This window comes from Rhipicephalus sanguineus, chromosome 2, assembly GCF_013339695.2.
Source record: "Rhipicephalus sanguineus isolate Rsan-2018 chromosome 2, BIME_Rsan_1.4, whole genome shotgun sequence".
In the NCBI taxonomy this organism is placed as follows: domain Eukaryota; kingdom Metazoa; phylum Arthropoda; class Arachnida; order Ixodida; family Ixodidae; genus Rhipicephalus; species Rhipicephalus sanguineus.
Window position 1 is genome coordinate 30982262 of NC_051177.1, and position 12870 is coordinate 30995131.

Below are 12870 nucleotides of genomic sequence, written 5' to 3' on the forward strand. Positions count from 1 at the left end.
AGTTTTGAAGGCACATGCGCGGCCAGCGCATGCAGATCGAAAACGGAACTACGATTTGTCGCAACCGCCGCGCACGAAACTAATATTGCTATTGACACGATCATCCACATGGAGGAAAGGAAAAAAAAATAAATCGGAGGGAGCACGCCTAGCGTTCACAAGCCAACCTCCTCTGAAGCCGCTTGCTCCTCGCATTCGTGTCTCATTTCCCATGATGCTCCTGTTTCATTTCCCTTTTGGATGGGCTCATGAACAAAAACAAAAATCGAGGAGCGCACGCGCCTAGCGTCCACTAGCCAACCTCCTCGGACTCCGCTCCCCCTTCGTTCCCCGTTAGCTGGTCTCAATTCCCAGTATGCTCCTGTTTCATTATTTATGGCTGCCCCTCCCCATTTCAGAAATCTCCCGGATTCAGATTCCTTTAACTTGGCAGGTATGCGGAAGCATCCAAAAATTGTTTCCTCTCTCCTTGTCAAAGTCGTCGACTCTGCAACCGGGTGCGACGGGTATTGACTGATATCGAAACCCCCAAGCAGATGATCTTAACCATAGTCGGGTACAGCTTTAGAATTTGCACCTCAAAGGTTGATGCACATAGGCCTGCACCAATGAGCGCACACACTGGACAGGGGGTCTCAGACTCACCTCAGCTAGCGGGCCGCAGTTATGAAATTAGTCCCGCAATGGCTGGGACAGTGGAGGAGGTAGGGGCTGGGGGTAGAATAGCCTGTGAAAAAATGTCAGCTAATGTTGCCATTTGAAAGGTGGCCTTTCCCATATGTCATGTATGGGTCATTTCTGAAAGGGATTTGGAGGGACGATTCGAGAAACTTATTAATGCTGATCTCCAGAATGACTAAAATCTGGACGTTGATTCTGAAATATAGGGCTTTTGTTTCACAGTTATGTGTCAACACATGGTGACCGTGTGGAGTGCCTCATGAAAATAATGCTTGACACCGTTCACCTCTGTGTAGCTTGTGAATATACTTATTAATGAAAAAAATTAGGGATGAAGACAGTGATGTGCGCGCCGGGCCGCTTGCGAGAGGTCCGCGGGCTGCGTGTTTGAGACCCCTGCTCTAGACTGATGGCATAAGCCTTCAGTCACCCCACCATCAGAGAACATCGCTGGAGTACACGGGTGGGACTATTTCTTCCACAGAGTTAATTGGTCATTGCGCTTCAGTCATATGGGCAGTGCCTCTCCTGCCTTGTTATGTGGCAGCCAATACGGCCGCAAAAAAATACTGTAAGAACCGGAATATAGGTCGACCCCCCTTCACTTCTAACTACTGAAAAAAAAAAAAAATAAAGTAGATAGAACAGCCAAAGTGTCAGAAGGCGCCTTTACCATGAAACAATGCAATTTCAAATGGTGCACAGTGAAAATGCCATTTATGTACACCTGCGTTTACACGTAAGTTCCACATGGCAGAAAGCCAAAAGATGGGCTCAAGCATTATCTTCGTAAAACGTCTCAACCGTCTTGACAGCATTAATTTTGATGCACTTTGAGGTCCCCAGTAGCAATCACGATGCGAGTGCGGCTCCCGGTTAAACTGTGCAATTTTTGTCTGCAGCTCTAGATACGCTGCGGTCTGGCACCGAAACAAGGTTTTCTTCTTATCGCTGCGTGTCGTGATGTGATCCTTCAGTAACTGCTTCTGTGGTGCACTTGATTTGACCGCTGATCATAGCCATACGTGCCGCTGTAACCAGAGCTGCCGGCATCGCAGGAGGCAACAAAGAAAGAGTATCCAGCGAGATTGTAGCAGCGAGAACACCCATGCGAAGATAAACTTTCAGTTATTTGTGACTCACGGCTCCCACTCGCGTTCACGTGCGCTAGCATGCCAACACACCTTTCACACACTTCAGGTCAGATTCCTTTGTGCCTTCACGAACTTGATTGCTGCTTTCTTGAACGCTAGGGTGAACAGAACTGTCGTCGGCCGCCGGTCGAGAACAAGTAAAAGAACACTTCGGAGCCCAAATAGATTCACAAGACAACAACAAAAGCACAAAATGAGGCTGCCCATGGCACAAGGCTGGTAGTAAACAAAGCGACGCCGATGATTGTGACGGTGGTGGAGGCGGTTGACTTCAGTTGCCCATAGTGGCCAGACTTGCGAAGTTTTTCTGCCAATGACTGGTATATAAGATGGGGATCGACATTTTGGGGCTGTTTCTTGAAAAAAAAAAAAAAAATTCGACCTATGTTCGGGTTTTTACGGTAATGATAGAAGATGCTCAAGGTCATGACACATGGTGATGAAAGGAGAAAGAAAATTGCGGCAGGAGACTCTTAAAACAAAAGAGTTGTGTAAGGTCATTGTGCGATAACTTCGCCCCTTTAATATGCCCGAGCAGGACAAAGTGCACTGCTCAGTTGCATATGTCTGTTTTGTCACAGTCGTACTGCCCAAAGCACAGCAAGAAGAAAGAGGTGCACCGAAAGGAGGCGTCGTCGGATGACTCGGACAAGAAGGCAAGCTCTGTATCCCGTGAGGGCCACCACCAACGCGATGCTGAAGCCACAAACGAGGAAAAGGAGTCTGCCCGACTGGCCAAGTATGGCTTTCCACATCCATGCGTCTATTAACAAAGATGAAGGAAATATGCAATGAAAAATAGGGCAGTCAGTTGCCAAACCTTTAGCTGAATGGATGTGCATTCCTCAAACACTTATGTCAACTTTTCAGTCATGAAGTAAAGCATAGACCACTTATAACTAGAGCTGTGCGAATAGCAAAATTTCGGGTGCGAAGTGAATTCGAATATCGCAGTGTGAGTGCGAATCGAATATTTTTCGAATATTTCTCCAGATATTTCTAGAATATTTTTCGAATACTTCGAAGCGAAATTGCAGGGAAAAAAGTTCGAGAGGGTTCCTAAGCATATTCTTATGAGATAGCAACATGAAAGTGTTTCTTTTCGCTAGGTTGATGAAGCACTGGCGGGGTGGTGTTTCATAGTTGTCTTATCAAGAATGAGGCATTGTAGAGGCCGAATTGTATTTATGAACATGATTTGGTGCAACAAAAGTGTTGCTGACAACACTGTACACGTGATAGGCAAAGATGCCATTTTCTCAGCCTCTCCTCCTCTTTCAACTTCTGTGGAAGCCCAACTGATGTAGCAGACAAGGGTGTGCTCCCTTCAAGTCCGAAGCTCCAAATCTGCCTCCTAGACGTCGATATATAAGAACATCTGAAATTTTGGATGCTAAAAAGCTTCGGCTTCCGATTTTTTGGACTTCCTGCCCAAATTTCAGGTCCAAAACAGCATTAATTATTCCACGTTGGAACCAGCGTTTTCTTGAGTTAATACAAAGGCAGCTTTGCCGCAATACCAGGGTGTGATGAGGTGAAGCATACTGAAAATCTAGGGACCACTTCCAAGTCGGACTTTGATGGTCTCTTGGCAAAGTTCAACTGTAACGGAGCTTGAAAGGCAGCTTTGCCGCAATACCAGGGTGTGATGGGGTGAAGCATATTGAAAATCTAGGGACCACTTTCAATCGGACGTTAACTGTCTCTTGGCAAAGTTCAACCCTAACAGAACGTGAAATGCAGCTTTGCCTCAATACGAGAGTGTAATGCAGTGAAGCATATTGAAAGTCTGAAGGGGTCACTTTCAATTGGACGTTGAGTGTATTTGTTGTTGAAAAGTTCGAATAGTAAAATCCCAGTGCGAATCGAATCGAATAGCAAACACTATTAGAAAATTATTCAAAATTTCGAATATTCGCACACCGCTACTTATAACGTAAGTCGCTGGAGTCACGAACATCCGCACTATAAGCAATGAAACAACATTTTTCAAAGACTGCACGTGTCCAAAACATGACAAACAGGCAGCCACGCGATTCCGACAATCGAGGCGTGCGACTCGGGTGTAAATTTGCAAATGTTGAAAGGTTACGTCCACTGATCTGCGGTGCCGACATAAAGAATGCAGGGGGGGAAGAAAGCGCTGTAACGAAAAGTCGCTGACTAACTTATCAGACCTCCTTGTTTATGCAGACTTCGTTGTGGAGCCACACTGTGTAAAAGCTATATACGTCTAACTGCAATTAAAATTTGGCATGCTTTCGATTTTCCGGGCGCGTGCACGATGTCGTAAACGGTGATGACCACGAACTGCCACTTGAGTGTTGCACGTGCACGCCCTCGTTTTCGTTGAAGATGTAAGTCGCCCTTTCCAAATGCAATAACTGCAAAACATCTTGTTGACTCGGTAGCAAACTGCAACTTTTATCGTCCGCGGTCACTACCGACGCTAGCGCTCCTAGCGTGCAGGTTGCAACTTGGCATGCAGTCGCGAGAAGCTTGCCCAAGACTACGCAGAGATTAGGCGTAGAAGAGATCTCACTCATGAGCTAAACCAAGAAAGGCAGCACACATGAAACGAAGTTTTCATTCGAGGTCGGGAGAACAGCCGCAGCAATTATCCTGCAAAAGTCAGCCAAGCTTGTAAGTCCGCCTGCTGGTTTGGCAAAGGCAAAAAGCTCAATCGCGTCTTAAGCATTGTCATCTGTGGGGGAATCAAGGTTGTGTGATCGAGGTAGCTGCACTCTATGACGCTGCAACTATTTGCCCGACAGAAAGTTGAAGAGTCAAACATTGGTAACGTGCACTTCATGCGAACATGGGCACCCATTCAGAGCGGAGCGCACGCACGACAAGCGGCCGGAGTAAGGGGACAAAGGCTTCCTCTGTCACCTAGGGCAACCGCTCCCCTTCCCGACACTGCACGTTCATGTTGTGCTGTTGCCTCCGCTCGCGTGTCCCCTCCTCCTTCGTAACACCATTATTGCTCTCTCCCCGGCTGGCACACCTCCACCAAAAGGCACGCTTGCTCCCTCGCTTCTCTCAGAATTTTCCAGCAATGCATATAACAGGTCTTGCATCCCGGGGGTCTGCACAATAAGTGGTATGTGTATACATGAAGCTCTATGAGAGGGTAAGCGGGAGTCAGAAGAAGCCGCATTATAACCAGCCCTGCACTGTAAGCAATTCCATTATACAGTAGAACCCCGCTGATACGTTTTTGAAGGGACCGTAGGAAATAAACGTAAAAGACGGGAAACGTAAGAGCCGAAAAACAGGGAAAACGGCAAAATATTTAGTGGTACAGAATTTTATTTCAATTCTTACGAGCAGCACGAAAATTGGCGCGCTCAGCCGCGATCTAGTCGATGGATAGAAACGCGGAGCTTAGGACGGCCTCATCCACAGAAATGTAATCAACGTATGTGATTTTTTTAACACCAACAGCTGTAGGCATGAAAGAACTAAGCACACGCAATCACGACCGGCGCGGCGAGTCCGACCGCGAACCGCACGCACGACCGTGCGAGCTCCAACCAGCTCGAACTCCTCCCGCTCTCCGACAAATAACGATGATGATGAGTCTACGCCGACGCGATGGCAGAAGTGAATGCCAATCTCGAAGGCCTTGCTTTCGCAAGCAATTACGTCATACACGCCATGTTTGTGCAATACAAATCTCAAAGGCTATGCTTTTGTCAATAGTAAATGCCAATCTCGAAGGCCTTGCTTTCGCGGGCAGTTACGTCATAGACGCCATCTTTGCAATTTGAATCTTGAAGGCCATGCTTTTGTTTGCATCAATTGAAAGATTCTGTTGCTTGCGCCTCTCATGCGGCTAATATTACGGTCAAACGAGGCCAAGCTGCGTGAAAATGCACCATGGCGGCTCTCTTTGGTAGTCACTCGGTCGGCTCCGAGCGCACTTCGCGACGTATCATACGGGAACGGTCCGACAGTTACGACGTAACAGCGGGGTTCCCAATACATTGTATCCTATGGGAGCTATGCCGGGACCGGCGGAAAACGACGTAACAGCCGGGAAAACGCAGCAGTGAGGAACGTAACAGCGGGGTTCTACTGTAAATGGTCTGAGCTGTATAACTTTCTTGTATGCCATTGGAGTGAATACAAAACGAACAACCATGACACCAGATGAAATGAAATCAAGGAGCGCTAAATTTTCTGATGCATTTTTGCATGCCAATAGCAGTCAATTGCTTCAAGCACTATTGCACTGCACTGCCTGATTCTGTTTTAGCAAACAACTTAGTAATGTCCAGCACCCATCTGACAAAGGTGTGCTTGCCTCATCTGGCTTGTTCCAACTGAAGCTAGGACTTAAATCCACATAAAGTTGTCGACTAGATAAATGCCCGTCAGTTGCCCAGGAATAGAGAGAGCAGTTGCTGTTTCAGTAAAGGCTTCCAATGATCGCCACTGTACTCCATGTTTATATGCTGCAGTAAACAATGATTGCCTTAAAAATGCAATTCATGCAGTTTGCTCTCTGCTTTGCAAGCATAATTTACACTAAATGCATCTTTGCTGCTGTTGTTTTTTGTTTTCAGGATTCAGGCTATTGAGGCTGAATTCTACAAGCACGTGAGCTTGAAGGAGACTTCAGAAGCCATGTCAACAGACCCTGTGGTTGTCGACTTTGTCTTCAACTTTTGGAAATTGAAGCGCAAAGTAAGTGCCCTGCTCTCCAGTCTTTTTTTTTTTTTTTTTTCGATTGAATTCGTGGCCACTTGCCCCTCTTCGTGCCATTCTTGACAGCTGTCTCGTTCCACAGGGCATCCAACATATCTCCTGGATTCTTTCTGTTACTGTGTGACAGACCTTGGTGGGATGTCTGTTTTTCTGGTGCATATTGGGTGCATATGTACAGAAATTGATGCATTTCAGGTCACTTGTGAAGGCACAGTTTTCGCTTGCATCAATTCTGCATTTGTAACATGTTCGGTTTAGTAATTGATTTAAGGGGGGAGGCTACCCCGGAGACCGAACGTTTTTATTTCTTGAGATATCTTGATGAAACTTTCAGGGTATGTTCACTACACTAAAACTTGAGAAACTGCAAAGTTTCATGAAATTGTGTTGATCAGTTCCCGAGTTACTGAGGTCTAACTGGGTGGTTCACATGTGTGCCTGAGGAAGAGCCGGGAGAAATCCCAGGACATAGTAGAAAGCTGAAATTCTTTGTGGTCATCCCTGGATAGATATCCTAGGGTGCTACAAAGACTTTTTTTTTTAATTTCCCCTACAAAAATTTTTTATGCAACTTTGAATTTGATGTAGCCCACAATGACGAGATTTATCAAAACTTTAATTGTTTGTTATTAATTATCAGCACCAGTTTTTAAAAAAAGCATCTTGTTACACCCTGGCCAGATCATCCAGGAACAGAATAAAAAAAACTGCACGCAAATCTGATGAGCAGTTCTTGAGAAATCGCTTTCCTCAGCACCACAACTAGCTAAAAAATCCATTCTGAGAAAACGGGCTTTGAAAGTTCAGTACATGTGTTTTTCTCAAAAAGCTCCTGCAGAGTAGCTTGAAGTGTCCTTGTGCACTCTGCCTCTTTTGTCTTCCCTCCATCTTCTCTAGGTGTCGTTTGGAATTTTTTTTTTACGCGTAAAGCGTTTTTTTTACGAGCTCGCTCGATGGCCAGGTGACCTGGTTGAAGTCCAATGGAGTCCGATATCACTTGGGTTGCTTTGGAGCAGCCGGCATTGTAATGCAGCACCGCTTCATGTAGTGCTGTTCTTTAGGCATCAGGGACCACAAAATAGAGTGGAATGACTGATGCATTTTGTGTCTCCAGTTCAGCGCGAGCCACGTCACGACGTTTTGCATTCGCATCGATTTCTTCCTTCGTTAGGAAACATGTCCGCAGATGGAGCGACGGTCCACTCACGCTCGATGGCACCGATTCATACGAGGTGCTGGGTCCGGCGATCTCAGAAACACTCGGTGCATGGCACCGATTCTGACGAAGTGCTGGGTCCGGTGATCTCAGAAACACTCGGTGTCACGTTCGATGGCACCAATATGGAGCACGTGCCGCGTGCGGCGATCTCGGAAACACTCGGTGCATTTGCGGCTCCAACCACACTCGATGTGTCGGATTCTCGACTGGCGACAACCTACAGCACAGTTCCGCCGCTGCAGGCGTCTACGCAGTCGGCACCCGCAGCAGAATCGCGGAATTTCGATGCTCGTACAAGCCGCATAGCGCGCCTCCGCGCACCGGACCTCCGCACTGTTTTCGGCTTCATTGCCGGCATCGCCCGCAACAACAAAGACAAAGGGCACAGAAGTAGTGCAAAAAGAAAAAAAAAAGAAGCAAAAATGATCGAAAAGATCGCGCAAGGCGAAGAGTGGCTCATAAGCAGACGTCTATCCAGGCGTACGGTGCAGAGAACAACAACGAGGCGAGTGCGCTGGACGCGCCAATGACGGGCGCGCTTTCTCCCGTGAGATATGAATGCGCTGCTCTAGCCAATTAGCGCTCTGCATCACATTGCGGGAAAACGCCAATAGCGTCTCAACCGTGCCGCCGACGCCATTTTGCAAGGCGGCAAACGAGAGAGAAAGAATTCACGGTCAAAACACCACCAACATGGCGCGGGACGACCGCATGGTCTGGGAATGGCGCGCGCGCGAAGTTTGGTTTGATTTCGTGATTTGAGCGTGTTTTGGACGCCGCGGCAGCCTCGAAAATAGCACCTTTTTTCCACTTTGCGGTTGAATTAGATGCTGATAATTACAGAATAGGTAGTTTATGAGACATACAACCCCAAAATGTGGTTTTTCAAAAATCGACTTTTTTGCGACTTTTCGGTTTTCAAGGGCCGCGTCCCCCCTTAAAGGGTTAATTGACAGCGAATTAGGTTGTTTTACTGATAATGGTGCCAGTGCTGTTATTTTTCATGCAAGTTGTGCTGCTGTTATCCAGCTTGAGATGATGTTTTAACGCATTTTTCAGTGGGTCGATCCCCAAATGTATCATTCACGCTGTTTGACTGTTGCCATTCAACAACATATCATGCACTGCAGTTGCATTCACTTGAGAATGATATCATTTTTTCGCGCCCACAATTCCACACGGGCTCCATGCCAACGCAACTTCATCATTGTTCTTGCAAACCACAGTCTTGTCACAATACTGTAACCCCAACTGCTGCACACTAGCTTTGCAGAGTTGCCGCACGTATAGCATAAGAAAATGCTGGTAAGGTCGTTCACTGCGGCAATTTTGACAAATAGACTCTTACGGAGGATGCCGCATTATCAGTGGCTGGGTCTTGAACAAAATGCTGAATCTGTCACCACTATATCGCCTGTGCAGATACAATTTTTGTCAAGTTTAGCTCGCTCATGTATTCTTTCCCATCTGGTCCACTTGTGTGGTCTTCAGGGTTTCTGAAAAGAGGTGGTGCTTCAATAAAAATTTTTGTGAATGAGTGAGAGGAGCGAGTGTTTGTTTGTATTGGGGCTGCGCTCTGAAAGAATCCGTCTTGATGCATGTTATGTGAAGCCATTTGTAAGGCACCCATTGTCCTAGTAAACTAACGCACTCAAGCAACCCCAAAAGTGATTTACCAGTAATATGGACCATGCTCTGTGTGCGCCCCGTGCACAAAGCTCATTTCACGAAAAGTTGCTGACTGTGTTTCAATGTGCTCCTAACAGGCGAACAACGACAAGCCTTTACTGACGCCATTGAAGGAAGAGACAGATGGCTTGGATAAGCTAGAAGAAAACAACCTTTACTCGCGTGTCAAAATGTTTGTCCATCTGCGACAGGATCTGGAAAGGGTACAGTGGCTGTCCTCCCGTCATGGGAATCTCTTGCATCTTGGCACATCCTCCCGCTATGTAGCTGCTGCTGCTGCATCTGCGCTTTAATTCTGTTGCTTGGAATAAATGTTTAGCTTTGGTGTTGGGCCTTTTCTTTCTTGTTTCTGCTGCCTTGTGACTTTCTTTTGGTTGCTTGAATGCCTTCACCCTGCATGGTTTCTTTGTTATGCTCTTCTCTCCTCACGACCCTGTTGCCTTTGCTTCCATTGGTGGTAGCATTTGTATGTTTTTGAAACTGCTGCCTTTATTTTGTCTGCTTTGCTCATATATAGTTGAACCCCTTTATAAGACACAAACACCAGGCAGCAGTTCTTGTCCCTTATACGAGGTGTGTCTCATAAGCAGGGTGCCACGTTCTCATTTTCCGATCAACCCCTATTTTGATGCAAGAACACTGGTGTCCCTTATACCTTACATCAGTGTCTTTTGCAAAGGGTTCAACTGTATATATGTGGTCATTGTGTGGCTCTGGTGTGCTTGGACACCTTGCTGCTTCATTAGATGGCTCTTTCCAATGTGAGAGCATCGCAAGTGCGGTTGGAACAATGCTGAATGTATTGTGAATGAAGATTCAGGGTTCATAGCGGTCCTTGAAACCCTGGAATTTTCAAATAGCATTTTCAAGGCCTTGAAAGCCCTTAAGTTTTTGTAGGTCCTTAAAGGACCCCTGACAGCGAAATTTTTGTTGGTGACTTTTTGGCTGTAATTTGTAGCTTTGTGTCTGGTAATCTCTAAATTAAATCGTAAATGCTCTAGCGTATCGTACAACTAATTCTAGCGTAGTTAATTGTGACCATTTTAGCATCACTTCAAAACGCCCGCCTGAAAACCACAAGAAACTGGCGCCCCACAAGAAACTGGGCCCCGAGCGTGGTAGAGATTGAAAGTATGTGGGTGCCTCGGTATGGGTTAAACCTGTTAAGCGCGTGTCCCCTGTTCCGCACCCCTCAACAGAGCCAGAGGGGTGCGGAACAATAGGCCAACCTTCTGTGACGTCCACAATACTTGCTTTACACTTGGAACGTCACAGGGGGCCTCTATCTACGTCATACCAGGATGTCGCAAGGTGCAGCCAACTCAAGTGAGCACTCACGCTTACTTTAAAACCAAATTAAGATATCTTAAAGGCAACGTTCGTCACTAATAATCGGTCAGATGTGCCCCCGTATACAGGAAAGTCAAACAACACAAAGATCTCGAGGTTTCAATTTTGGTGTCAGGGGTCCTTTAAATGTCCTTGAATTTTGTCACTACACTTTTGTTGAGCCAATTTTTAGCAGTTGCATTTTGGATAGTTCTGTGAGAATAATTGAGCGCATATTACAGTTGTCCAATTTGCTATGACATCAATTTAATACTTGAAAGTATTTAAAAAAAACGAATATATATATTCTACCACATGTAACTCACCTTAAAGATGGTTTCACTGCAACACGGGACTGCTGTGCCGAGAAACCACCTTGTCAGGGGAAATCCGTCCCAGCGCGAAGGCACACTTCTGCACTTCAGTCATTCTTTTTATTAGCCTCTTATATTGCCTAAGTATGAGAAATTTTAAAACTTAAAGTATTCATTTTTCCACATGTAATTTGCATCCTACTACAATTCAAATCCCGCTACTATTTGAATTCACTTCAAAATTATTCGACTTTAATTGCCATTCACTTTGAGCCTAGAAAGTTATGTTCGCACGAGCCTACTTTTGATCAGAGGGTTAACGAGGATTTTATTTTGTGGCAGTGAAGAGGGAAGGGTGCCCGACCCCTTTGCAAATGTGTGTGTGTGCATAAATGCTCATCAGGTTCATCGCCTAGTTGGTACTTGCTATGTGACATAATTGCCCCTAAAATGACACAAAGTAAGTTGGAAGTGCTGCCCGTGTTGTCATGTTTGCGTTTTTTCCTCCGTTTTTTTGTTATATTAGCGGCGATTATGTTATCTATATATTCATATAAAGTTAAAAAATTCTAAGGCTTCCAATGCACACTTTGTGTGTGTTGTGTGCACACGCGCTCACGCAATACATTCATATTGTGAGGTGAATCAGTTTAAGCAAACTAGCAGAAGAATACTAAAACCTGCGAAAAACAGTGTAATGCCATAAAACCTGCAGTGAACGAAATATGAGCAAAGAAAGGAACTGTGAAAATTCCTTTAGTTAGCTATTAACTGTGCAAAAGTGCCTGCTTAGGCTTGTGTGCAATGAAGGATGTGCTTCATGCTGTAAAAGCTGCCTTTTTCTACAATCCCAACAAGTTACAAGTGTTGTTTCAAGTCCTTGAAAATTCTTCGTTAGGTGCTTGAAAGTCCTTAAAAGCCCTTGAATTTTTTTCTTCAAAGTTACGATGAACCCTGAGATATTATTACACAAACTACTATGACTTAGGTTCTGGCAGCAGGCAAAGCTTAATCCTGATCTGGGATAAGCCCACATCAGCTATACGGTTTAGAAAGTGGATACAATGCAAAATTATGCATCGTTCGAAGCCATTCATCTCAAGCGGGTAATGCCATAAACAATATTGTCTTGGAGAGTTGAATGAGTCGACAACTAAATTTTGGACGTAATGGGTATCTTGATTGTGAAATAAAGGAACATAGCAAGGAATAAAATTTAACGTTATTGAACAGTTGCTGACCATAGCGTTCCATATTTAACAACGCTGCACTCAAAATGTAGTGCTAGTTGGACGGTGGGTGAGCTGCTGGACCCATTTGGACAAGGTTTGTTGCCGAGAGCATTGAATTCTAGTGACTGTGAAGAATAACGTTAATTTAGGACCTCACTTTCTTTTCTACGAAAACTGCCGAAATTGTGAAATTTGAAAAATGGTTTACGCTGCATGAAGAGGAGATATTGCAGTTCTGTAAAATGCATATGCTAGAGCACCTGAAACAGACTGATCTTGCGTATGAGTTTATAACCTACATGAAATTGCCAAAGCATTAATGAGCCTATTGCAAAATTTCTCATGAATTAGTGGCACATTTCAGAGGGATGTATATTGCATGAATCTTTTCAGTTATTGAACTTCTGCATTTTTTATGAATTTCTTGAAAGTATATATTTTTAAAACAACAACACTTATTAGTGCAGTAGTTGCTGAGAAAAATGATCTCTCCTTGCTTGAGCTACAGTTTCCCAATTTAGGTGCATGTTAAAGAACCC

The 12870-nt window shown here is 45.1% G+C and overlaps 2 protein-coding genes across 3 annotated transcripts in view; one reads left to right on the forward strand and one right to left on the reverse strand.

The window, feature by feature from the left end:
• Window positions 1-12870, reverse strand: part of LOC119382646 (cyclic pyranopterin monophosphate synthase) — a 227438-nt gene that overhangs the window by 66368 nt on the left and 148200 nt on the right. The gene's annotated exons all lie outside the window — the stretch shown is intronic.
• The window catches only part of LOC119382648 (PHD finger protein rhinoceros), a 49085-nt gene that overhangs the window by 27189 nt on the left and 9026 nt on the right, over window positions 1-12870 (forward strand). For both annotated transcript variants that reach the window (XM_037650447.2, XM_049412281.1), the window contains exons 14-16: window positions 2417-2574; window positions 6407-6527; window positions 9534-9659. In XM_037650447.2, the coding sequence (XP_037506375.1) occupies window positions 2417-2574; window positions 6407-6527; window positions 9534-9659 (405 nt within the window). The remainder of the gene's footprint in view (window positions 1-2416; window positions 2575-6406; window positions 6528-9533; window positions 9660-12870) is intronic.